Below are 27,140 nucleotides of genomic sequence, written 5' to 3' on the forward strand. Positions count from 1 at the left end.
TCAAGTAGATCTCCACGCTCTGGGGAAGCCAGAAAGAACACTGATAGCCAGTGCCTTCTGCAAAACACGAGGTGAGGTGAAAGAGACTCTGCATTTAGGCAAATCCACGCTGTGGGTAAGAAAGCCCCTTCCCACTGTGCAGGGCATTTGCCTGGCCCCGCAAACAGGCGCCAGGATGTCGGGGGACTGCCTGTGCCAGGTACACAGGCGAACCCAGGGCCAAGTGTCAGGTAAGGCGAAGAGCTGTGGGTGGACGGGTCTATAAAGAACATGTTTATTACGGAGTCAGTGTTCGAGCACTTACAGGTTAGGTGCACAGAGACAGAGAGACAAGAGACAGGATCAGTACTAAGAGAGTTTTCTCTCCTTGCTTCCAGTTCATCTGCTGGAATAGTACAACGAGCTACGGTACCATGATGGTACCTTTGCATCCTCCCTGGGGGAGGCAATTCAAGCATCTGTTGGCACATCAGCTGGGTGAAAACCAAGAACTTTAGGTGAAGAATTGGATGCTGTGCATTCAGGGAGCACACACTGTGATGACTAAGCAGGGAACCTAGGTCCCAAGTTCTCCAAAGCCCTGTTGTTCCAAGCCCCACCTCTCCCACTTCGACTGTCTGGTTCGACCTTACTGCCAGCAGTCATTTTAAAAACGGAAAATCCACAGTACTTTAGGAAGGGTGGCGTCTCTGAATATTCTGTTTTCTGCCACTGATCTTGATATTATTCCTCTGAGTTGTACCTTTTCCCCAAGTGTCTTGTTTTTGTGCTTTTCATATCGAGGCTCAGAGATGTTGCTGTGCGGTGAGTAAGAATACAGTCTATGGGTCAGTTGGATCCAGTCTCCCAGGCCAGTGGCTCACTCCGTGATCTTGGGTAAGCTGCCCCTGCACAGAGGCAGTTTCCTCGACCGTAAAACGAGGTGAATAAAACAGTGTTCCGTTCCTGGGGCGGCTGTGAGGCTTGCATTCATGCATGCGAAGCACCCCATGTTACATGAGAAGCCGTGAAGACTGAACAGAATGGCTGTACATCAGTGGTTCTCAACGTGGCCACACATCGGAAACACCTGGGGTAAAGAATACCCATGCATGGAAATTAGCTCTCAGCGGAGATTCAGGCTTGACTCGTCGAGGTGTAGCCTGAGCATCAGGATGTTTTAAAGCTTCCCAGGTGATTCTAATGGGCACCCAAGATTGACAGCCACCCTTCAAAATAACTCGGGAAACAAGGTGTTCTGAGAGCTCCCATCCAAGGCTGCACAGTCTCTCAGAGGAAGATGGCTAGGGGGTGTCAAGCCTGAATGGGTGCCCTGTGTTGTTCTTGTAAAACTCACGTTGAAGATGGAAGTTGTGCAAGGCCCTTCCAGCCTAGGTACTTGTCCAGGGTCCCCCAGGGTTTGCAACCTGATGAAAGTGAGGTTCCATGTAATGTGTGTATGTTTCTCATTAAAGTTCTACATTCAGAAATTGGCTTCAGAGACAGCAGGAAAAGAAGGTGAACTTGTTTGCATAGAAGGAGTTTCTCTTCCTTCAAGCCACGCCAGCCTTTAAGCCTTCGTAAGGCAGAGAAGGCAGCTCCATTCCCTGGCACATTCTGAAAGACTCTGCATTCACCAGCGTGGCTCGTTTTTAAGACAAAAGGGTACACACCCTGACCAGGAGATCTGAGCAGTTAAACTGTTTGCTGTCTACATCAGAGCCCCAGGACATGCAGAAATTCCCTGCAAGGCCAGACCCACCAACATGAGGCCTTGCCCAAGGAGACTCTGTCATCTGGACCAAACCGTCCAGGGGCCTTTGCTTTTGGCTGTGCTCATCTTCTTTCTCTTCACCTTGCCCTCCTTTATTAAGGAACCTAACACAAAGCCTAGCAGGTAAGAGTCCGCCCTTTCCAAGTTCCCTGGGATTTATTAGAAGAAACTGGAAAATGATAGCCCGGGGAGGATGGGGAACATCTGAGACACCTCTGTGGTGACAGGCGGTGTCAGGGATCATGAAGGTTGTCAGGAATCATGGGTGAGGAAGCCGGAATGGGAGACCTGGGGGGATATGGAGGTGGTATAACAGGAAAATGGGGGGCCGTGGGGCTTATACACAGAGGAGGTAGAGGCAGGAGTTGGAGAATTATTGGTCTGGTCTCCAGAAGGCATAGGTGGAAGACTAGACTATTTTCCCCTCTTGGTCTGTGAGTAATAACCTCAGCTTTGGGGTTCGTTACACACCATTCTCTGTGTACTAAAGCAAATGATTTATACCATGAATTCCATTAATTTCTTTTTATATATATTTCTTTCTTAAAAAAAATAAAATGTTCATTTATTTGGCGAGTCTTATTTGCAGCACATGAGATATTTAGCTGAGGCATGTGGGATCTAGCTGCCTGAAAGTGTTAGTCGCTCAGTCATGTCCAACTCTTTGTGACCTCATGGATTATAGCCCACCTGGCTCCCCTGTCCATGGAATTCTCCAGGCAAGGATACTGGAGTAGGTTGCTATTTCCTTCTCCAGGGTATCTTCCCAACCCAGGGATCAAACCCAGGTCTCCTGCACTTCAGTTAGATTCTTTACTGTTCCCTGACCAGGGATCAAACCTGGGCCCCCTACATTGGGAACTTGGAGTTTTAGCCACTGGACCACCAGGGAAGTCTCCCATTAATTTCTAAATCATGCAGTCTCTGAGATGTTTGTCAGTAAAATGAGACATTTCTCACGTAGGGGGCAGCTGAAATTCTGGGTCCCAAGTGAATCCTTCAAAAGGACACTCTAGGCCATTTTTCTGATAAACACATCTCCTGCAGGGAGAGACCCCTACCTTTCCAGATTCAGTGTATTTTGAATGATTTTGTCTCACTACTCCTAGAATTTGAAAATAAAACATACCCTCATGAAGTTTTAAAGAATACATCCAGGCAAAGCAAGAATAAAGGTCTCCCTATGATACCCCATCACTACCCGGTCTCCATCTGTACACTTTGGTGTAGAAATAATTACTATGTTATTGTAGCTCATGCTGCCATGGTTCTACGGTACTTCTATAGTACTCAGTATATGCCAGGCACTAGTCTAAATGCTTTATGTGTATTGACTTCCTAATGCTTATATGAGTATTCTGAGACACAGAAAGTTTAGGTGAATGGTCCAGGTTCATTCTGCTGGTAGCTGCAAGGCCAGCAATCAAACCCAGACGTTTTGGTGCCATAATCTGTGCTCTTTAACTTGTGTTAGACAAACCCTTACAACAGATGGGTAAGCTGGTAGATAGGTAGGCGATACTCAGCAGTAAAGAATCCACCTGCCAGTGCAGGAGACATGGGTTCAACTCCTGGGTCAGGAAGATCCCCTAGAGAAGGAAACGGCAACCCACTCCAGTATTCTTGCCTGGGAAATCCCATGGACAGAGGAGCTTGACAGGCTATAGTCCATCGGGTCTCAAAGAGTTAGGTACGACGTAGCGACTAAACGACAATAAACAACAAAGGTAGGTGATAGGTAGGTAGATAGATAGACAGGTGGATGGATGGATGGATGGATGGACAGACAGACAGATAGGCATCACACTATACACATTGGTTGACTTTTTTAATCAACTATATCATGGACCTCCTTACATACAGGTCTGTTCCCTTCCTTTTCATGGCTGCATAGCTTCTATAGAGTGGATACAGCTTAGCCAACCTCATCTATGGGCTTGGGTTGCCACCCATTTTTCACATACCTTTGGGCACTTATGTATTTCCACAGGTAGATTTCTAGAAGTGGAATTGCCAAGATAACGAATATGTTCACATTAAATGCCAATGGAAGGACTTTCCTGGTGGTCCAGTGGTTAAGATTTTGCCTTCTAGTGTTGGGGGCTTGCAGGTTCTATCCCTGCTCAGGGAGTTAGGATCCCACATACCTTGCAGCCAAAACACCAAAAATATAAAAAACAGAAACAATATCATAATAAATTCAATAAAGACTCTAGAATGATCTACATTAAAAAAAATCTTTTAAAAAAGTCAATGGACACCATCAAGTCATCCTCAGAAAAGGCTCCACAAACAGTGTGAAAGTTAACTCTCTCTCCAGCCTCTGTGGCAACACCAGACCTCGTGAATGGTTTTCAAGTTTAATCATCTGATAAGTAAAAGCATGTTTCTCTTTTTAATCTGCACTTCTCGGGCTACTGGTGAATCTGAGGATCCTCTAAAGTGTATAAATCATTTCATTGTATGAATATACCACATGCTATTTACTCATTCTCTTTTTGATGGACATGTGGGTAGCTTCCAGTTCTGGCTATTATGAATCATGAGTAAACCTGCTGTGAACACTGTTGTACAAACCTTTTTTGTGTACATAGTTTTATTTCTCTTGGGTCAACATCTAGAAGTGGGATTGCTGTGTTATAAGGAAAGTATATGTTTAACTTTATTTTTTATACTTTTATTTATTTGGCTGCCTGAGGTCTTAGTTTCAGCTCAAGGGATCTTTTTAGTTGTGGCATATGAGATCTGGTTCCCTGACCAGGGATCAAACCCAGGCCCCCTGCACTGAGAGTATGGACCACCTGGACCACCAGGGAAGTCCCTATGTTTAGTTTTAGAAGAAAAGTTATTGAGTTATTTCCAAAACAGTTTTGAATTTTTCTGTTTCTCCCTTTGGGTTTCCCTGGCGGCTCAGTGGTAAAGAATCTGCCTGCCAAGCGGGAGATGCGGGTTCAATCCCTGGGTTGGGAAGATCCCCTGGAGAGGGAAATGGCAACAGTCCAGTATTCTGGCCTCAGAAATCCCATGGACAGAGACCATATAAGAGACAGCAAGGGGCTGGACGTGACTTGGGGACTAAACAACAGCATTTCTCCCTTCAGTTTTGTCGGTCCTTCTTTCATGTCTTTTGAAGCGCTCCTATTTGATGCACAAGCATTTTGGATGGTCCTGACTTTGAAAGTGACTGTAAAGTTATTTAATCTGCCCACAATTTTAAGGGATAGGAAACAGGCCACATACTGAGATGTCTCAACAAACGGTTTATATTATTACATCCCAAGAGAGCAGAGACAGGGGATCCCGTAACAATAGTGGTCCCCGGAGGAGAAGATTTTGTGTCTGTTGAAAGGTTCAAAGAGAAGATGGCATCTGGGAGACAGAGGGCTTGCGTGAGTGCCTGGGGAAAGACGTGTGGTGAGCAAAGGATGAACAAGGGCGCCAGCCTAAGTCCTAAATGAGTGTCCTCTCTGCTGACCCGAGAGCGAATCCACCTCAGGGAAGTGAAGGCCTCCTCTGGGGAGCAGAGAAAGGGCATTTAGGAAGGTGCGACCCAGCGCTGCTGCAAAAGGCTTTCAGCCAGGGAGGCGGCCTCGCCTCGTGACAGTGCTATTTTAAGACGATGAGTTGGCCAGAAGTGAACAGGACGGTTTAGGGGGAGGGAGTTGCCACTTGGGTTGACCAGCAGTGGCACCCAAGGGAGGTGGATGACTCCGCAGGCAGATTATCCCGGTGTGAAGGGAGGGGCTGGGGCCACCTTTAGCCATTAAAACTCAAGGTGAGAAGGATCTGGACTAAGAGACAGTGGAACAGCAAGAAGGGGGAAATCAGGAGATATTCTGAAGGAGAGGAGGGAGAGAGAGGAAGAGGCAAAAGTGACGGGTGGTTTTGCAGTTTGACTGGTCATGCCCTCCCTTCCCTGCAGAGCCGCCTGGGCAGAGGGTGGGAGCAAAATCAGAAAGGGAAGGGAGGCGCACAGTGTGTAACACACCTGTAGATGCCCGTGGTTAGGAAGGTCATTATCGCGCGGCTGGATGCTGATGCTGGAGCTGAAACTCCAGTCCTCTGGCCACCTGATGCGAAGAACTGACTCATTGGAAACAACCCTGATGATGGGAAAGATTGAAGGCAGGAGAAGAAGGGGACAACAGAGGATGAGATGGTTGGATGGCCAACTTGATGGATATGAGTTTGAGTAAACTTCAGGACTTGGTGATGGACAGGGAAGCCTGGCGTGCTGCAGTCCATGGGGTCACAAGAGTCGGACACGACTGAGAGACTGAACTGAACTGATCGCGTTGATGTTTATACTTTGTGACTTGCCATGATCCTTTGAGAGTCAGAGAAGATTTTCAGATCTTAATCTGTGCTCCATGGGCCTTTCCATGTGTTCTTTTCTTCTTATTATTATTTTTAAAAGATATTTATTTGTTTTTAATTTTATTTATTTGGCTTCACTGGATCTTTGTTACACCATTCAGGATCTAGTTCCCTGAGCAGGGATCGAACCTAAGCCTCCTGCATTGGGAGCTCGAAGTCTTAGCCACACTGGACCACCGGGAAAGTCCCTCCACGTGTTATTTCTGATCTTTAAAATTGCAGTTCAAGATTAGTATTTTTATTCTTTCACAAAAAATGAAGATTACGAGGCTCAAAAATGTTAAGGGGAATTCTATGGAAATAGGAAGTAGCAAAACAGATATTTGAATTTAGACGATTTGAGTTCCAAATCCCATGCTTCGCCACTACCTCCTATGTGTTGACTCTCAAGAGGCTTAAAGTCCAAGGGAGGACTTCCCTGGTGGTCCAGTGGTTAAGAATCTGCCTGGCAGTGCAGGGGACACGGGTTTGATCCCTGGTCCAGGAAGATCCCACGTGCTGTGGGGCAGCTAAGTCCATGCACCACAAGTACCAAGCCCATGTGCCTAGAGCCCGTTTTCTGCAACAAGAGAAGCCACGGCAATGAAAAGCCTACACACCGTAACTAGAGGAGAACCTCTCTCACCACAACTACAGAAAGCCCGGGCGTAGCAATGAAGACCCAGCGCAGCCAAAAATAGAGAAATAAATGGAGTTTCTTTTCTTTAAGTCCAGAGGAGGAGACACACGCTAAGCAAAAGGACACGGGGGATATTAGTAGTAGTGATAAATGTCCTCAGTAAAGTCAAATGAGACAGATGCTACCAGAGCACACAGAAAAGCGTCATCTAAGCCAGGCAGATGGGGGCGGGAGGTAAGGGAGAACACGGCGGAGATGGGAGCATCTGCAAGGTGCCTGACGGCCGTGTGACATGTCAGCAAGCAGGAGCACCGAAAGCAATGAGGAAAGAGCATCAGCAGTGGTGCAGAAAGGCGCAAAGGATGGTTTCAGGAGTGCGAGACTGACGGATGGGTCATTTAACAAGCACCGATAAGGTGTTCACTGTGTGCCAGGCGCGGGTCTCAGAGTTATGGTTACTAATCACATATCGAGCCAGAGAGTAGATACTATTATCATCATCACTCCTCTCTAGATGAGAGAGATTAGATCCCTTGTCCAAGGTCACCCTTGTCACTGATGTTCAAACCCAGGCAGGCTGGCCCCAGTGTCCCTGCTCCCAGCATCGCACCTCCTTCCACGTCTCTCCATCACATCCACCCTGGTGTTGTAAATCCTAAATGTGTCTTTTTCTGCCAGACTATGAACTTCTTGTGGGTAGGAACTGTCTTATTCATCTCCACTTCTCCAATAATTTGAACAGATCCCAGACACTGTGCATACGTAACACAGTGTCAATGCTTACTGATAAAAGAATGAATGTGACCTTAAATAACTTTGTTCTGCAGCTATGAAGAATTTTAGGACTTCCCTGGAGGTCCAGTGGCTCAGATTCCAGGCTCCCAATGCAGGGGTCCTGGATTCCATCCCTGGTCCAGGAACCAGATCCCACATACCACCACTAAGATTGAAGATCCCACACGTTGAAACTAAGACCCACCGCTGCCAAAAATTAGTAATAAATTTTCTATTTTTTTAAATAAATTTTAGAATAAGGGAGTAGCTTGATTAAATGTATGCTTTACAGAGGTTACTTTGTCAATAACTTGTAGGTTGCATAGATGGCCAGGCAAAATGGAGTTTTTATTTGTTTGTTCGTTTTTAGGCGGTGCTGCATGGCTTACAGGAGAAGGCAATGGCAAGCCACTCCAGTACTCTTGCCTGGAAAATTCCCTGGATGGAGGAGCCTGGTAGGCTGCAGTCCTTGGGGTCGCTGAGGGTCGGACACGACTGAGCAACTTCACTTTCACTTTTCACTTTCACACATTGGAGAAGGAAATGGCAACCCACTCCAGTGATCTTGCCTGGAGAATCCCAGGGACGGGGGAGCCTGGTGGGCTTCCGTCTATGGGGTCACACAGAGTCGGACACGACTGAAATGACTTAGCAGCAGCAGCAGCAGCATGGCTTACAGGATCTTACTTCCCTGATCCAGACTAAACCCTGATCCGGGCAGTGAAAGTGATGAGTCCTAACCACTGAACTGCCAGGGAACTCCCTGGGGCACAGGAAGTTCTAAGGAGACAGGTTAGAGGGCCAAAGTAGTGGTTTAAGATAGAGTCCTTGGGGCCTGGGGCCAGGAGGTTATGATGACAGCAGGACCAAAAATGAAAGACTGAGAATAAGTTAAATCAGCTGGATTTGGTGACAGATATGATGGTGGGGGCAGTGGTGATAAGGATTTTAAGACAATTCTGTGATTTCCAACCTAGGTTATTGGTCTACCTCTCATATCATTTTAAGCACCAAACTGACAAAAGTTTTGGTCCCAATCTCCAGTTTGCTCTCTGATATGTAAAGACCAGGTCTCCGTCTGCTTGGCTTCCCTAGTCTGGAATAAATTTATCCTAGAAGATGCTATGCCTTGTTTTGGCTTCAGAGATGATCATGAAGAGTGAGCTGTGAATCAGACCTCTGGATTCTGTTTTGTTGTTTTGGTTATTGTTGTGAATATTTTATAGATTTAGTTGGCTGTGCTGGGTCTTAGTCGTGGCATGGGAGATCTAGTTCTCTGACCAGGTATCGAACTTGGGGGCCCCCTGCATGGGGAATGCAGAGTCTTAGCTACTAGACCACCAGGGAAGTCCCCTGGTTTCTGTTTGGTATTGTATTTTGCTTTGGTGTAAGAACCAAACTGTGTTTTCTATAACCTTCTGGTTTCTGATTCTGGACCCCTAGCGAGAATCAGAAAAACTTAACCTCAACCATTCTTGCTCCTCTACCCCATCCCCAGGAGGGCATCAAGGGCTCTGGGATGTCTGATATGGTGCCAAGGCCCAGGAAAGGCAGCTGATTCTTAGCATCAGCTTGCCACAGGATATCCATCATCACTACCTCCTGGCTCTTCTCAGTCGCCTGGTTTAGGTGTGAGACTGTTCTGTGATGTGGTTTCTATCTTCCCAGTTTCTACACGCAGTCAGCTCCTTTCAGGGGTCTTAAGAGACGCTTGTAATGCTACCAGGAAGTAGGAGCCCTCTAATCTTGGGCCCTGCAGAGCCCTCCCTTCTCTCCCGCCTCCTTTCATTCCTCCTCCCAGAATAAATATTTCTAGGGAAGGGATGATGGCATAGGAACTAGAAAGGTCCCTCTCCAAGATATTTTATCTATTTCCCCAAGTCTTCTCCCCATTTAAGGGCTTAAGTATTCGGAGGGGAAAAGCCAAAAGGTCTTGCAGGGTATTCTTTATTTTCCAGCTCTCGTCTGCACATGTGTCTGTGGGGGCAGTGAACGTGGAGCTGACCATTAACTGCTGGTGGTGGGTGGGAGGCAGGTACCAATGGGAAAGGGAGAAAACACAGGGAGGAAAACAACCAAATAACATTCCAGGATATTATACAACTACATTTGTGAGCATAATAGGCAAAGAAAAGGGATCTGGATGTTCATGCCCTCGGGGGTCAACAGTAGGTTCTTTGAGAAAGTATAATAATAAGTTCACATCCTTTTGTGCTGAAATTCATTTTCTGCTTTTTCAGTAAGGAGCACGAATTGCTTTAGTAAAAGGAAAAATAATTCAGAAAACTTGTGAAGAAAGCAGAGCAAAAGTTTAGGTATCACTGTGGATTGAAGTGTCCCCCTCAAACAGAACATGCCCTAGGCTGTGTGCCCACTGTCTTCCACGTAATAACACATTATCGCATCAATTTACATTCATGTCTGTTCCCCCAGTTGGTTCGTGAGCTTCTTAAGAGCAATGACTATAGCTTTTTTATCTCTCATTCCTAATAGATAGCTCCAAAAGCCTGGCCTATAATTACTGCTCAATAAATATTGCATTGTGTTTTCAAATTCTCAATAGGATGTCTCATTTGATTATAAGTTTTCTCTTTAATTTTTTTATTTTTACTGAGTAACATGCAAATGTTTCAGTGAAATAAGGAGGCTTATATCAAAACACAGCCCTCCCCAGGACTTTCCTGGCTCCCCCATCCTCTGCAGGGGGTATGGGTTCAAGCCCTGATCAGAGAACCAAGATTCCTCATGCCATGGGGAACGGCCGAAAAATAAATGAAATAACCAATAAATACAATAATATAACTGCCCCCAGGTCTTCTCCCTGCTCCAGAATTCTGATTTCCAAGGTGATTACTTCAACCCCCTCTGATTTTCTTTTTGGTAATCTACTGCTCGATTTATAACATGCTGCTACTGCTGCTGCTGCTAAGTCACTTCAGTCGTGTCCGACTCTGTGTGACCCCATAGATGGAAACCCACCAGGCTCCCCTGTCCCTGGGATTCTCCAGGCAAGAACACTGGAGTGGGTTGCCATTTGGACCTGTCGCCCCTTTAGATTTTCATCTCCGGATGCATGAACCCAAACGGGCTGTGGGCATCTCTAACTCTCGCTGTGTGTCACGGTATCAGCACCTGACCCAGTTCGACGTGCCTGTATTTGTATAACAGCATTGTTGGAAATGGTCTTCACCAGTGGCTCGGCAGGTGAAGAATCTGCCTGCCAATGCAGGAGACATGGGTTCGATCCCTGGGTCAGCAAAATGCCCTGGAGGAGGAAATGACAACCCAATCCAGCATTCTTGCCTGGAGAATCCCATGGACAGAGAAGCCTAGCAGACTACAGTCCATGAGGTCGCAAGAGTCAAACACCACTTGGCAACTAAGTACACACACATTGTTCGAAATACCATTTCTATACTGGCTTTTAAAATCCTTACAACCGTTTTATAAGGCAGGTTTTAAGATTCTCACAATGGATAAGAAAACAGAGGCTCAAAGGGTCCTGTGACTTGCCTGAGATTACACAGGCTGGCTAGTTAGAGGCGGGGCTGGACTAGAACTCAGGCTACTTTCCACCCACCTAGGCTCCATCACCCATTTGCCAAGTGCCAAGAAGTCAGTGTTCTCTCCACCTCAAGTTCAACCCAAGAACACGTCCAGTGGAGCCCAAGTGGTTAAGTCAACGGGAGGTGACAACCACCACACACCAGATGGCTACCCTTCACGTCACCTTGCAGGAGACTGGCTCAACTTGCTTTCAGAGCTCCCTGTGTCACCAGGAAGTAGAAATAATAAAACCCTGATCAAGTTACTGAATACTGCCAAGGTTATTGGGTTCTGCAGATTCCAGGGAGCTCTTCCAGCCACAAGGGAGAACGGGAGCGGGGCTGGGGCAGGCTGCCCACTCTCTGTTCCTATACGCCTCACCTCTCTCCCCTTTCCCTGTAGAAGACTCTGGGGACGGGGCAGGGGAGGAGAGGAATGTTATTCTTAACCCTAAGGTCAGTATTTTAAAATGCCAGAATAAAAATATCAACTGAACTTGGGATAATCTGTGAAACAAACTTTATTCTCAAGTGTGATTTTTCCCAGAGAGGAAGATCTAGGTACAATATACAGGTGCTTAAAAACATGGACTTTGCTTTAGGGACTTCCCTGGTGGTCCACTGGTTAAGAATCTGCCTTCTAGTTCAGGGAATGCAGGTGCGATCCCTGGTCGGGGAACTAAGATCCCACATGCCACAGAGTAACTAAGCCTGCTGCTGCTGCTGCTAAGTCATTGCAGTCGTGTCCGACTCTGTGTGACCCCATAGATGGCAGCCCACCAGGCCCCCCCGTCCCTGGGATTCTCCAGGCAAGAACACTGGAGTGGGTTGCCATTTCCTTCTCCAATGTGTGAAAGTGAAAAGTGAAAGTGAAGTCACTCAGTCGTGTCCGACCCTTAGCGACCCCACGGACTGCAGCCTACCAGGCTCCTATACCACAGTTACTGAACCTGTGCACTCCAGAGCCTGGGCACCATAACAAGAGAAGCCCGGGTGGCACAACTAGAGAAAGCCCACAGGCTGCAATGAAGAAGCCAGGCAGGCAAAATTAAAAAAAAAAAAAAAGGGACTTTCTCTAAAACACCCCTGGTTCTCACCTGAGAGCTTCTAGCCACTGGGCTACACAGGTCATTTGTATCTGGGATTCTTGATCTGTACTTTGAACCTTTTGCCATTTCTTTGCCTCCAGGTCCTCCCTGGGTGATGTGTTGTTTTTCTTCATTTACGGAATAGAGCTATGTGATCCCTGCTAGAGATATACTTATTTCATATTTATTGCTGTTTGTTGTTCAGTCACTAAGTCATGTTCGACTCTCTGTGACCCCATGGACTACAGCATGCCAGGCTCCTCTGTCTGCCGCTATCTCTCAGGAGTTTGCTTAAATTCATGTCCATGAGTTGGTGATGCTATCTAACCATCTCATTCCCTGCCACCCTCTTCTCCTTTTGCCTTTAATCTTTCCCAGCATCAGCGTCTTTTCCAATGAGCTGGCTCTTCACATCAGGTGGCCAAAGGATTGGAGCTTCAACTTCAGCATCAATCCTTCCGATGAATATTCAGGGTTGATTTCCTTTAGGAGTGACTGGTTTGATCTTGCAGTCCAAGGGACTCTCAAGAGTCTTCTCCAGCACCACAGTTTGAAAGCATCAACTCTTTGGCACTCAGCCTTCTTTATGGTCCAGCTCTCACATCTCACATGACTACCGGAAAAAACAGCTTTCATATATATATGCATACATTTTTTGCTTGACCAAAAAGTTCATTTGGGTTTTTCCATATAGTGTTACAGCAAATATATATATATAATTTAATATACTTATATTTTTATTATATATATATGTTTTGCTTTTTTGGCTTTGGGATCTTAGTTCTCTGACCAAGAATTGAGCCCTAATCCCCTTCATTGAAACTGTAAAATCTTAACTACTGGGAAGTAGTTAATGACCTGGGAAGTTCCTATTTATTTATTTTTTAAGAGCAAATTTTTATATATTTACCTCTAAAGTAGATCAGAATTATAGTATCAAATTGCTTTTTGCTTGAGTGAATTGGTTTGCCTATTCCTCTGAACTAGAGTCATTTAATAGAACCGATGTTCCCCGCTACACCCGCCCCATGCCAGCCTAGCAAACAGAGTACAGGCTTAGGAGCATATAGAGTCTGGACAAGATGGATGCAGGGTACTCAGTATGTGGGTGGAGGCAACTTGAGCATTCAGTAAATTCCATCCGTGACCTTTAGAAAATGGCAACATAAACCCTCATATCCCAGGCAATCATATATGTGCATAATCATTGGGATTTGAAGTCCAATCACATAACTTAGTCACTACCTGGGTCATTGCTGCCTCTTCCTCAAAAATGTAAACACATCATCTCTCATGTCTACTGCTTGGCAGGCAGGTTCTTTACCACTAGCACCACCTGGGGTAGACAAATGATTCAAGTCTAACTTCCTCATACACTGCAAATAATGATCTGGTCCTACCTGCCTGTTTGGGAGCATATCCTGCCGGACAAGCCCCGATCCCCACTCTTTTATATGTGTGTATATATAATTTTATTTATTTATTTTTGGCTGTGCCGGATCTTTGTTACTGCACAAGCTTCTCTGTAGTTATGGCGACCGGGAGCTGTTTGCTGCAGTGTGCGGGCTTCTCATTGCGATGGATTCTCTCGCCCAGCATGGGCTCTAGGGCTCCCAAGCTTCAGTACTTTCGGTTTCCCAGGCTCTATAGTTTTGATGCACAGGCTTAGTTGCTCCAAGGCATGTGTGATCTTCCTGGACCAGGTATCTTTGTCCACAAGGAAATGGGAAAGATGTAACCTTTAGTTGCATCTGTTAAGACTATAGTCGCCAACCTTGATTTTGAAAGATCCGCCTTAAATATGTGCTTCTTATCCTATCATTAGTCCAACACTGCTTAAAAGCAAACTGTTGAGAATTCCCTGAAGTTCCCCGTGTCACCTGCATTGGCAGGTGGATTCTTTACCACTGAGTCACCAGGGAAGACCCCCCACCCCAGGTTTTCTTTTTTTCAAATATGTATTTATTTATTTTTGCTGAGCCAGGTCTCAGGTGCAGTGTGTGGGATCTAGTTCCCTGACCAGGGATGGAACCCAGGCCCCCGATATTGGGAGAGTGGAGTCTTTGCCACTGGACTACCAGGGAAGTCTCCCAACACCACAACTTTTCACGCTTTTGGGACCGAAATTTCCTCCTCCCCACTCCTAATCCTCTTCAGAGGGGAGCTCCTCCAGGAAGTCTTCCTAGCTTCCATGCGGGAAGCACGCCTTTCGTCCGTCATCTCTAACACACGCTTCACAGTTTGTGGGTACTTAGTTCCCCAACCAGGGATTGAACTCGGGCTACGGCAGTGAAAGTGCTGAGTCCTGACCACTGGACCTTCAGGGAATTCTCAACAGTTTGCTTTTAAGCAGTGTTGGACTGATGATACGATAAGAAGCACATCTTTGAGGCGGATCTTTCAAAATCAAGGTTGGTGACTATAGTCTTAACAGGCAAGCATCTTTCCCGTTTCCTTGTGGACAAAGATACCTTTGTTACCAGTGCTTCTTTTTTAGGTCCACTGAGTCACAAGATACTAGGTGGCAGGACTAGGTTCACACAAACTCGTTCTTAGACTCACATGGGAACATAGAGGATGCTGGAGCCGCAAGGAGTGAGCCCGGGAAGCTGGGGTGCAGCATGGAGTGGCTCAGCTCTGCCCTTGGCCTCCAGTTCCAGCTCGCCAGACTCGGTACCGCCACTTAGGTTTCTTTACCAGTCCAAAGTGGCTTCCCAGGTGGCATTAATGGTAAAGAACCCCCTTGCCAATGCAGGAGATGTAAGAGATGTGGGTTCGATCCCTGAGTGGGGAAGATCTCCTGGAGGAGGGCATGGCAACCCACTCCAGTATTCTCGCCTGGAGAATCCTATGGACAAAGGAGCCTGGTGGGCTGCAGTCCATAGGGTCGTGAAGAGTTGGATGTGACTGAAGGGACTTAGCACGCATGCACTGGTCAGAAGTAAGTGTCCAGATCCATTGCCGACAGGTGCTGCTTGGTGTTGGGAAGCAGCCAGCAAAGCCCCTGCCCTCCCCTCTCCTGAAGACTGATTTGAAGTCCGCTTGAGACACAGAAATGAATGCTAGTTACACTCCTCAAGTCCCTACAACCTTAGCCTTCATCCAATGTCATCTCTTTCTCTAGGAATCAGCTTCAACAGAACATTAAGGAAAGGTCCCCAGAGTTACTGCAAAATGCTATGTCTCAGGCACCCACCACGAGAAGCAGGGCGACCACCCACGTGGAGTCAGTACAGGGGACCCACACTCGGGACACACCCCCAAAGGCCACAACCCTCACGATGGACCAGCGCAGAGGAGCGCAGACCAGCAAGGCCCCTGCCGAGGAGCCGGGCAGAGTGCCCACCCCCACCGGAAAGGCAGCACCGCAGACGCGGGCCAGCAAGGACACCGGGGTGGATGTGCCGCCCCCGACGGCTGGAGGTGGGGGGGCGACCTCCAGCAGGACCGAGATGCCATCACTGAACAGCCAGAACCCAAGGACGACCAAAGGATCCGGGGACCAGAAGGCCAGGCCTACAGGCCCCAGAGCAGTGCCCACAAAGCCGCGGGACAGCCCAGCAACTGCAGCTAAGACCCTCCTTCCAAAACACCAGGCCCGGGCGCAGACCCCCGGGGGATGGGGGCAGGCGGGGAAGGGAGCCAGAGGAGCCACCCCAGTGGCCGCCCCTTCCCAGGACAGAGCCCAGCCCACCCGGTCCTCAGCCCCTCTCCAGAGCCCTGCCACCCAGAGAAGCCAGAAGCTGAAAGCCACCAACTTCAAGTCTGAGCCCCAGTGGGATTTTGAGGACGAATACAGTCTGGAGGTGGGCGGCCTACAGACGGTGAGTTTTTCCTCTTCTCAGGGCCCTGAGGCCGGCCCCCTCCCGTCCTTCCCAGGCTCTGCTCCTAAGCTCCACTGTCCCCCACCTGGCCCCTTCCCGATTCGCCTCATCCAGGTGAGGGTGTGATCAAAGGGCCTGCCCTGGTCCCCAGGAGACCCGGAGGCTCCTCAGAAAGGGTGAGAGAGCATGATCTCAGCAGGGGGAGGGGAGGACTGGGCAGGAACCAAGGGACAAGAACGCCCAACCTGGTGCCCAGCCCTGTCCTCCCCACAGAGATAATTCCAAGACCCTCCCTCTCTTCCAGCCCTAAGAAAAGCAGCCTGGGCCCCCAGCCAAGGGAGGGGAGACCCGGACGTTTGCACGCATAACTACAACCACGCACAGCACATGAGACCCGGAGCATACGTCCTGCCCGTGGTGGGCCTGGGCGATCAATGACCAGGGGGCCCAGGAGGCTCTGGGAATAGGATGGAAGATATTGCAGAAGTGGGGCCTTTCCAGCTTTGAGGCCTGGTTTCTGCTCCTGCACCCACCTCCCCCCATCCCCGCCCCGCGGCTTCCCCAGCCCTCTCTCCCGGTCTGACCCATCCTCCTGCTTGCAGACCTGCCCTGACTCGGTGAAGATCAAAGCCTCCAAGTCACCCTGGCTCCGGACTCTCTTTCTGCCCAACCTCACCCTCTTCCTGGACTCCAGACACTTCAACCAGAGCGAGTGGGACCGCCTGGAGCACTTTGCTCCGCCCTTCGGCTTCATGGAGCTCAATTTCTCCTGTGAGTCCTCGTCCAAGGGGTCTGGGTGTGCACTAGGCCGCAGCAGAGGGCCATGCTTCTTTAAAAAATATTTTGAAAATAGTTTTTGGCTGTGCTTTGCGGCATATGGAGTCTTAGTTCCCTGACCAGGGATCGAATCCTCAGCTCCTGCATTGGGAGCGCAGTCTTAACCACTGGACCATAAAGAAAGTCCCAGAGGGCCAAGCTTTTCTGCCTCTGGCCCACCTCTCCCCTGCGGGCGACCAGCCCTGAGAGAAAGGCCAGCTGGGGGGCCCCTGGCCCTGGCTGGGCTCTGAGTGGAATCCCCCGGCCCCCCACATTGCAGTGGTGCAGAAGGTCGTGGTGAGCTTCCCCCCGGTGCCCCAGCAGCAGCTGCTCCTGGCCAGCCTCCCCCCTGGGAGCTCCCGGTGCATCAGCTGTGCCGTGGTGGGCAACGGGGGCATCCTGAACAACTCCCACGTGGGCCCAGAGATAGACGGCCACGACTATGTGTTCCGGTGAGCCCGCACCCACCCCAACCCCCACCCCTCTTCCGTAGATCAGGGCTCTTCCGGGAGATCTCAGAGGGTGCTCCCTGCCTGGATCCAGAAGCTGTGGGGGAGGGTCCTGGGCTCGCTAGTGCCGCGCCCCCCCATCCCTTCTTCCTTCCCCGACCGCCTCCAGGCATCACGAGGAAGCCCTCATGTGCTCTGATTGTGTCTTTCTGGCTAGGCTGAGTGGCGCCGTCATTAAAGGCTATGAACACGACGTGGGTACTCGGACCTCCTTCTACGGCTTTACAGCCTTCTCTCTGACCCAGTCACTCCTTATACTGGGCAGTCGGGGTTTCCGGCACGTGCCTCTGGGGCAGGTGAGCAAAGAGGAAGGGGTCTGGCCGCCCACAGACTTTGGATACGGGAGGATGCAGGTGAGACAGGGAGACAGGGGGCTCGGGAACATTCTGAGTCTAGAGCTGTCGTCGGTAGTCTCCGGGCAAGTGAGGGGCAAGGGCAGGGAGGGCGCCACGCCAGGCCAGAGGAGAGCAAGCAGGCGGCCTGGGGCCAAAGTCAGGCCACCCCACTGAAGGCAGGACTCCTGACCACGTGCTGTCCTTGGTCCTCAGGATGTCCGCTACCTGCACTTCCTGGAAGGCACCCGGGACTATGAGTGGCTGGAAGCACTGCTTCTGAATCAGACCGTGGCTTCAAAGAACCTTTTCTGGTTCAGGTACCCACCGCTCCCTCCCCTCACCCACAGACAAGCTGTGGAGGGGGCAGCTGTGAAGGGCTGTACAGGTGGGGACAGTCTGAGCTCTCACTTGGAGATGGGGGACGAGTCATGCCCCTGATCCTGCCTTGGCCCTCCCCTGGAGAGGTAAGAGAATGAAGGACCCATTCCTGCCCACAGGCGCAGACCCCAGGAGGCCTTCCAGGAAGACTTGCAACTGGACAGATACCTGTTGCTGCACCCAGACCTGCTCCGATACATGAAGAACAGGTGAGAGAGGGAAACCCGTGGAAGGGGCTGAGTCCCTCTCATCCTGGTGAGCCTCCTGACAGCTGGGGGGCTGGGCTCTCCCACAGATTCCTGAGGTCTGAGACTCTGAACACTGCCCACTGGAGAATATACCGGCCCACCACGGGGGCCCTCCTGCTGCTCACTGCCCTCCAGCTCTGTGACCAGGTGAGGCCCTGCTTCTGGAGCCCGCAGATCTGGAGAAACAGCTCTGGGGTAGCCCTGGGCCTATTCAGCAAAGGATGATGGCTGGGGGGTGGGGGGAGGGGCCTGAGTGTGTCACACATGCCTGTGTGCAAGCGTGCTTCCAGCGGTCCTGCACCCAGACCCCCAGGGATAGAACCAGGACACAGGGCCCCTGCCCCCAACACACACAGAGAAGAAACCCGAGAGACACACACGCGGCCTTATTTCTCCTCCGCCTTCCTGTAGGTGAGTGCCTATGGGTTCATCACTGAGGGCCACGAACGCTTCTCTGACCACTACTATGATAAGTCCTGGAAACGAACGATCTTTTACACCAACCATGACTTCAAGTTGGAGATGACGCTCTGGAAGCGGCTACATGATGAAGGTATTATCCGGCTGTACCAACGTCCTATAACTTCCAAACCGACCATCTGAAGGGAGTCTGGGCTACTGAAGTCCCTTCAGCTAGTCTAAGGCTCAGAGCACAGTGGGAGACCAGAGACTCATCTGTCATTTTCCCAGCGCTTGGACCAGGCTCTGAGCCCCTCCAGACTTCGGGGGTAGAGGTCTACCAAACTATTGCAGAGGAGGGGACACCCTCAAGATGGCAAGTTGATGGACTGACGTTTTGGAGACCTTGGAAAAATTTCTGCAGAGTCTGTTCCATGGAGGTGGGGACTCAAGTTTTGAGACCAACAGGACTTCCCTGGTGGCTCAGACAGTAAAGAATCTGCCTGCAATGCAGGAGACCTGGGTTCGATCCCTCGGTCAGGAAGATCACCTGGAAAAGGGCATGGCAACCCACTCCAGTATTCTTGCCTGGAGAATCCCATGCACAGAGGAGCCTGGCGGGCTACAGTCCATGGGGTTGCAAAGAGCTGGATACGACTTAGCGACTAACACTTTCACATTTTCACTGTTCAAAAGCAACTTGGCACAGAAGGAGGAGCCTGAACTTATGGAGACATGTAGATTTGGGATTGAATTATAGATCTTCCACTTAGCAGCCGTGAAATATTGAAGGCATGACTGTATTTCACTCTAGACCGTCTGGTGGACACTTCCAGGGGTTATCTGATTCTAACAGAAGGTCTGCAAACTTTCCTTGTCTTTGAGCTACTTGACAACTCTCTGGGTTGTAGAAAACTGATAGTAATAAAAATGATTTCTGTCTGAATGAAAAATGGGGATAGTGATCAGTCTTGTTCCTCTTATCAAATTAATCTTCGTATTCCGGACTGCCGATATATGTGTCCGGACTTTGGGCTCTTTTTTGAACCAGTTTTTACTAGTTCCTTCACTAATTCATGACTTAAATAAAATCTCAGATATGTGTTCGTTTTATATTTGTATAAGAATCACAATTTTATCCCTAAAAAAAGAAAATCATCCTTGGGACTTCCCTAGTGGTCCAATGGTTAAGAATCTGCCCTGCAATGCAGGGGACACAGGTTCCATCCCTGATCGGGGAACTAAGGTCCCACACGCCATGGGACAGCTAAGCCCGTGTGCCACAAATTCTGAGCCCAGGTACCTCAATTAGAGAGCCAGTGAGCCGTGAACTGTGGAGCCCACAACTAAAGAGAAGCCTACACGCCGAAACAAAGAGCTGGAGTGCTGCAACTAAGACCCAACTCAGCAAAAATAAATATATGACGAATATTTTTTTAAAAGTCATCCTTTAACGTTTCCTTAGGCCGTTGTTTTCTAATCTGTAAAATGACTTCTGTTGTTGTTGTCCATTTGCCAAGTTATGTCTGACTCTTTGACCCCGTGAACTGCAGCACACCAACCAGGCTTCCCTGTCCTTCCCAATCTCCCAGAGTTGGCTCAAACTCACATCCACTGAGTCCGTGATTCTATCCAACCATCTCATCCTCTGTCACCCCCTTTTCCTCTTGCCCTCGATCTTTCCTAACATCAGGGTCTTTTCCAATGAGTCGGTTCTTCACATCAGGTGGCCAAATTATTGGAGCATCAGCTTCAACATCAGTCCTTCTAATGAATACCCAGGGTTGATTTCCTTTAGGATTGACTGGTTTGGGAGTGTCCATTTCACAGGAATTTTTTAAATCACTGATGCAACAAGGCACTTGTTTTTCTTCTCCTGTCCCATCAATCTGCATTTTCTAAAACTCCAGGAAGAGAATTTGGGCTAAGCTGAAGACATTTCAGTTCACCTTACCTCTTTGAGCTCTGTCTCCAGGATTTGAACTCTGAAGCCCAGAAGAACCTGGGCAGGCAGCAGAGTAGGGGAGTGAGGGGGTAGGGAGTGGGGGGTGGGGGACTGGGGGCAGGGGTTGGGTGGGCTGGTGTTGTTAAGCAAACTCACTTTCAGACTTAATTCTCGGTTTCAAAGCTAATTAATACCAGTGCTGCTGATTTGCTCAGTGGTGGCCGACTCTTTGCTACCCCATGGACTGTAACCCTCCAGGTTCCTCTGTCCATGGAATTTTCCAGGCAAGGATACTGGAGTGGGTTGCCATTTCCTTCTCCAGGGATTAATACCAGTAGGTCCCGATTTGCTTTGCTCAAAGGTGCAGTACCAGCTCTGGGCAGCAGGTGGCGGCATCTCTACGCCCCCTTCTCAGTGATACCCAGCTTTTATTAGGTTTTCCTATTTCTGCGGGGCTTCCCTGATAGTTCAGTTGGTAAAGAATCCACCTGCAATGCAGGAGACTCCTAGCTACCTGTTAGTTTGTTCTCTCATATGAATTTCAGTATCCGTTTAGAATCATATGCTATCAGTAGAGGACGTTCAAATCTGCCTCCTCAAATTTAAACTTGGGCTGCTGCTGCTGCTGCTGCTGCTAAGTCACTTCAGTCGTGTCCGACTCTGTGCGACCCCATAGACGTCAGCCCACCAGGCTCCCCCGCCCCTGGGATTCTCCAGGCAAGAACACTGGAGTGGGTTGCCATTTCCTTCTCCAATGCATGAAGGTGAAAAGTGAAAGTGAAGCCGCTCAGTCATGTCCGACTCTTAGCGACCCCATGGACTGCAGCCTACCAGGCTCCTCCATCCATGGAATTTTCCAGGCAAGAGTACTGGAGTGGGGTGCCATTGCCTTCTCCGAAACTTGGGCTACCCAAATATAAAGACTGAGTCTCGTGTAAGTGAAAGTGCAGTGGCTTAATTGTGCCCAACTCTTTGCTGTCCCATGGACTATAGCCCACCAGGCTCCTCTGTCCATGGGATTTTCCAGGCAAGGATACTGGAGTGGATACCCATTTCCTTCTCCAGGGGATCTTCCTGACCCAGGGATTGAACCCAGGTCTCCTGCACTGCAGACAGAGATTCTTTACTGACTGAGCTACCAGGGAATATTTATCTGGGTCCAAATTGGATGGTGAAGGACTGGGAAGCCTTGTGTGTCCATGGGGTTGCAGAATCCAACACCACTTAGAGACTGAACAACAACACAAATTTGCATAAACTGTAGGATTAACTCACTCTGAGTGAATTAGAAAAGAGAAATCAAAGGCATAAGAATTAGAAAAGAAGCCATGTGCAGATGATGTGATAGTATATGATAGAATAAATATACTATATAGTATTGATATAGTAAAATACAGAGATAGCAAATTAATGAACAGAAACCAGTAGACTTCATAAACATAAACAATAACCAGGGAGATATAATGTAGAAAAAACCCCTCCACAGCAGCCAAAAAGATAACATACTTAGCAATAATTTCAACAGGAAATGTCCAAAATTCATACAAAGGAAAAGACACAAAAGTAGGTTTGAACAAAAGGAGAGTCATTTCATCTTTTGTTCTTGGAAAGGATGACTCGACGTAATAACTGTGTCAGTTCTCCCCAAGTAAATGTATAAATTTAAGGCAATTCCATTAAAAATAACAAACCATTTTTTCTAGATTTTAAATGCATACTAAAATACATATGGCAGAATAAACATGTAAGAATAGCCCGGAAAACCTGAAAACGAAAGGCAATGAGGGAGGTCTAGCTCTCCCAAATATTAAGACATACTATAAAGTCTCTGTTATTAAAACAACATGGGAACTTTCCTGGTGGTCCAGTGGCTAGCTCCGCTTCCAGGGCAGGGGGCCCGGGTTCCATCCTGGTCAGGGAACTAGATCCCACATACCACAACTAAATGTTCACATGCAGCATCTAAGACCCAGTACAGCCAAACAAATAACTAAAAATAAATAAATATGAAATAGTAAACAGCAACAACATAAAACCAACAACGTGATGCTCTGTGTGAATAGACAGATGACTAGCTGAATGGGATAGAAAGTCCAGAAATTTACCCAAGTGCATAAGAACATCACTGGGTCAAAACCAACTTTGTGACTTGTGGTCCTCAGATAATAGATTCCTATTTGAAAGAGATCAGACTAGGTCTACAACTTGCCCCTCACATGACTAAACTCTAGATGGGTCAGAGACCTACGTGTAAAAAACGAAATGCTAAGAATCCTAAGAGATACCAAGGGAACATTTCATGCAAAGATGGGCACAATAAAGGACAGAAATGGTATGGACCTAATAGAAACAAAAAATATTAAGAAGAGGTGGCAAGAATACACAGAAGAACTATACAAAAAAGATCTTCATGACCCAGATAACCACGATAGTGTGATCACTCACCTAGAGCCAGACATCCTGGACTGCAAAGTCAAGTGGGCCTTAGGAAGCATCACTACGAACAAAGCTAGTAGAGGTGATGGAATTCCAGTTGAGCTATTTCAAATCCTAAAAGATGATGCTGTGAAAGTGCTGCACTCAATATGCCAGTAAATTGGGAAAACTCAGCAGTGGCCACAGGACTGGAAATGGTCAGTTCTCAGTCCAATCCCAAAGAAAGCAATGCCAAAGAACGTTCTAACTACCACACAGTTGCACTCATCTCACACACTAGCAAGGTAATGCTCAAAATTCTCCAAGCCAGGCTTCAACAGTACATGAACTGTGAACTTCCAGATGTTCAAGCTGGATTTAGAAGAGCAGAGGAACCAGAGATCAAATTGGCAACATCTGCTGGATCATCGAAAAACATAAGTGTTCCAGAAAAACAACTGCTTTATTGACTGTGCCAAAGCCTTTGAGTGTGTGGATCACAACAAACTGTGGAAAATTCTTCAAGAGATGGGAATACCAGACCACCTGACCTGTCTCCTGAGAAATCTGTATGCACGTCAAGAAGCAACAGTTAGAACTGGATATGGAACAACAGACTGGTTCCAAATCGGGAAAAGAGTACGTCAAGGCTGTATATTGTTACCCTGCTTATTTAACTTATATGCAGACTACATCATGAGACATGCTGGGCTGGATAAAGCACAAGATGGAATCAAGATTGTCGAGAGAAATATCAATAACCTCAGATATGCAGATGACACCACTCTTATGGCAGAAAGTGAAGAAGAACTAAAGAGCCTCTTGATGAAAGTAAAAGAGGAGAGTGAAAAAGTTGGCCTAAAACTCAGCATTCAGAAAACTAAGATCATGGCATCTGGTCCCATCACTTTATGGCAAATATTTTTGGAAACAATGGAAACAGTGAGAGACTCCAAAATCACTGCAGATGGTGACTGCAGCCATGAAATGAAAAGACACTTGCTCCTTGGAAGAAAAGCTGTGACCAACCTAGACAGCATATTAAAAAGCAGAGATATCACCTTGCCAACAAAGGTCCGTCTGGTCATGCTATGGTTTTTCCAGTAGTCATGTATGTATGTGAGAGTTGGACTATAAAGAAGGCTGAGTGTCAAAGAATTGATGCTTTCGAACTGTGGTGTTGGAGAAGACTCTTGAGTATCCCTTGGACTATGAGGAGATCCAACCAGTCCATCCTAAAGGAGGTCAGTCCTGAATATTCATTTTTATGCTGAAGCTGAAGCTCCAATACTTTGGCCAACTGATTTGAAGAACTGACTCATCTATAAAGACCCTGATGCTGGGAAAGATTGAAGGCAGGAGGAAAAGGGGACGACAGTGTATGAGATGGTTGGATGGCATCACCATGGACATGAGTTTGAGTAAGCTCCAGGAGTTGGTGATGGACAGGGAAGCCTAGCGTGCTGCAATCCATGGGGTTGCAAAGAGTCGGACACGACTGAGCAGCTTCACTCACTCACCTATCTTTGCATCTCCTCATATCTAGAGAAGCACTAAATCCCTTCATGGTGACATCAGATCCTCATGACTAACAAAAACCTTTTGTAAAATGAGTGCTTCATGGTACTGAACACCCACTTCACCAAAACCTTATATATTGAGTTTCCCCCACAGCCACTCTGGAGCAGTCTCTCAGAGCTATCTGAGATGCTGCCTCCCAGGCTGCTGTCCTCATTTTGCCCCAAACAAAACTTAACTTACAACTCTCAAGTTGTATATCTTTTTTTAGTTGACAAGGTCTAGAGCTTGTGCTCCTCAACGAGAGAAGGGAATGCGGTGAGAAGCCCATGCACTGTTCACTAAAGAGTAGCCCTGCTTGCTGCAACTAGAGAAAGCCAATGTACAGCAACAAAGACCCAGCATAACCAATTAATCTTTAAACTGGTGCCTTCAAAAATAACCAATGTGACTACATAAATACAATAAAATTTTGTATGGCCAAAAATCACCATAAAGCCAAAGACAAATAAGAAATGGGAAAAATGTCTGCCATAAATGCCATGGTAAAAGGGTGAATGTCTCTGATATATATTTTTTTTTTATCTCATGAAAATGGAAGGAAATAAGACCCAAAACCCAACAGAAAAATGGGCACAAAACATGAACAGCAACAACTTCCTCAAAAAAATATGTAAAAGTGGCCCTTAACCAGGTGAAAAAATGTCCAGCTTCACTCATCAGGGAGATCCAAGTTGAAATGACTCTGAGATACCCCTCTTCACTTTTCAGATTGGCATAAATTAAGAAGCTTGACATTTTCTGGGCCAGGCTGTAGGAAAACAGGAACTTCTAAAATAGACCATGGAAATGCAAATTTTAACAGCCCTTGTGAAGGGGAATTTGGTTATCGCAAACCAAACTATTGATATATATGTGTTTACCTCTTGATCTTTCCCACCAAAAAACTCTATCTGTGAATTTACCCTGAAGATATACCTCCAACAATACAAAAATAAATATGCACAAGATTATTCACTGCAACACTGTTTGAAGTTGCAAAATATTGGAGACTGCTGAAATCCTTAAACATAAGAAATGCAAACATAAAGACTGGTACATCCATACCATGTATGGAGTATGGTGCAGCTGAAATAAAACGAGGAGGATATACATGAACAGACAGGGAGTAGTTTCTAGGACATATTGTTAAGTGTATTTTTTGTTGTTAAGTAAAGACAAAAAAATATATACAATATATATACACTTTGTGTAGGAAAGAATAAACAAGAAAATATACATGTATCTGCATATTTTTGCAAAAAGAAACACAAAGAGAAGATACCAAAATCTAGTGAGATTGGTTAAGTAAGGGGGAAAGGTGAATAGGAACGGGATGGCCAGGATGAGCGTAGGAAGGGTGGCAGGAGGGAGGGACTTTACTGGGTGGGTTTTTGGTTTTGCTTTTGTTTTTTTCTATTTTCTGGCCATGCCACACAGCATGTGGGATCTTATCTCCCCGAGCAGGGATAGAACCAGTGCCCCGTGCAGTGGAAGTGCAGTGTCTTACCCAATGGACTGCTGGGGGAGTTCCCCTAAGTGTCCATTTTGGTGTATTTTGCCTTTGTATCTTACATACTCAATATCCTTTATTTTCTTCTATATAGTCTCAAACTATCTCCCCCCAGATACTTACAAATTAAAGGGAAAACTAGTAATTTTAGAGTGAAGGAACCTGGTAAACGCTAACTTCACCAAGTGATAAAGTGATGTAATGGAACAAACCAACATCTGAGAAGGATGCAACATTGCTTTTATGGTGTCCCTGCACTATGCTGCTGTGCTAAGTCACTTCAGTCGTGTCCAGCTCTGTGTGACCCAGGGACTGCAGCCCGCCAGGCCCCTCTGTCCATAGGATTCCCAGGCAAGATACTGGAGTGGGTTGCCATGCTCCCCCCCAGGGGATCTTTCCTACCCAGGGATTGAACCCACCTCTCTTATGTCTCCTGCATTGGCAGACGGGTTCTTTACCACTAAAGCCACCTGGGAAGTGCTACAGGGTCCCTACTGATGGCATAATAACTTCAGTCTAATCACAAGGAAACACCACAAGAATCCAAACTGAGGAACAGTCTATAAAATATTCCATGAAACTCACATATTATCTTGAAAAAATTCTAGGGTCACAAAAGGCAAATGTAGGCTGAGAATCCCCAAATCTAGACTTTACCTGAAGCCTCAAACTGACCGCCCCTTTTTCTCTCCCTGACAGGTATTTCCTGAAGAATCTGTCTCCTGATAAACCACCTCAGGCTCAGGCTCTGGTTCTGGGAAGCCAACCTGTGACAGAGCCCTCCCTGGATGATCTTTAACCCATATCGCTGACTCAAATTCTAGGGATAACCCTGACACATTAAACCTTTCTGGGTCTCATTGTTTTATTGAGTCATTCTTTCTTGCTATAAATGTTCTCGACTGGAAACACATTTTGAACTGGCTTTCTTGGAAGCCTAGTTCTGTCACACATTTAAAAACACAATTTTAGGGACTTTCATGGAGTTCTGGGGTTCAGATTCCGCACTTACATTGCGGGGGGCCTCGGTTTGTTAAGTGCCCAA

The 27,140-nt window shown here is 47.4% G+C and overlaps 1 protein-coding gene across 8 annotated transcripts; it reads left to right on the forward strand.

Annotated features, from left to right (window-relative positions):
- ST6GALNAC1 (ST6 N-acetylgalactosaminide alpha-2,6-sialyltransferase 1) lies at nt 1-26,927 on the forward strand. Of its 8 annotated transcripts, none has more exons than XM_088829308.1 (10): nt 1-71; nt 1,455-1,876; nt 15,281-15,980; nt 16,583-16,751; nt 17,077-17,248; nt 17,463-17,601; nt 17,854-17,957; nt 18,138-18,227; nt 18,314-18,413; nt 18,678-19,778. In XM_088829308.1, exons 2-10 carry the CDS (start codon nt 1,746-1,748, stop codon nt 18,867-18,869), a joined length of 1,797 nt encoding a protein of 598 aa, XP_088685434.1. In that variant the 5' UTR covers nt 1-71; nt 1,455-1,745; the 3' UTR covers nt 18,870-19,778. The 8 variants fall into 8 exon arrangements, with proteins under 8 accessions (XP_088685434.1, XP_088685432.1, XP_088685436.1 ...); XM_088829306.1 differs by having other exon boundaries at nt 23-71; nt 378-1,876; XM_088829310.1 differs by lacking the exon at nt 1-71 and adding an exon at nt 26,795-26,927 and having other exon boundaries at nt 108-1,876; nt 18,678-18,819.
- Nucleotides 26,928-27,140: the final 213 nt, after the last annotated feature.

This window comes from Moschus berezovskii, chromosome 20 (genome assembly GCF_049115385.1).
Source record: "Moschus berezovskii isolate FMDL1 chromosome 20, NW_MosBer_1.0, whole genome shotgun sequence".
Taxonomy (NCBI): Eukaryota; Metazoa; Chordata; class Mammalia; order Artiodactyla; family Moschidae; genus Moschus; species Moschus berezovskii.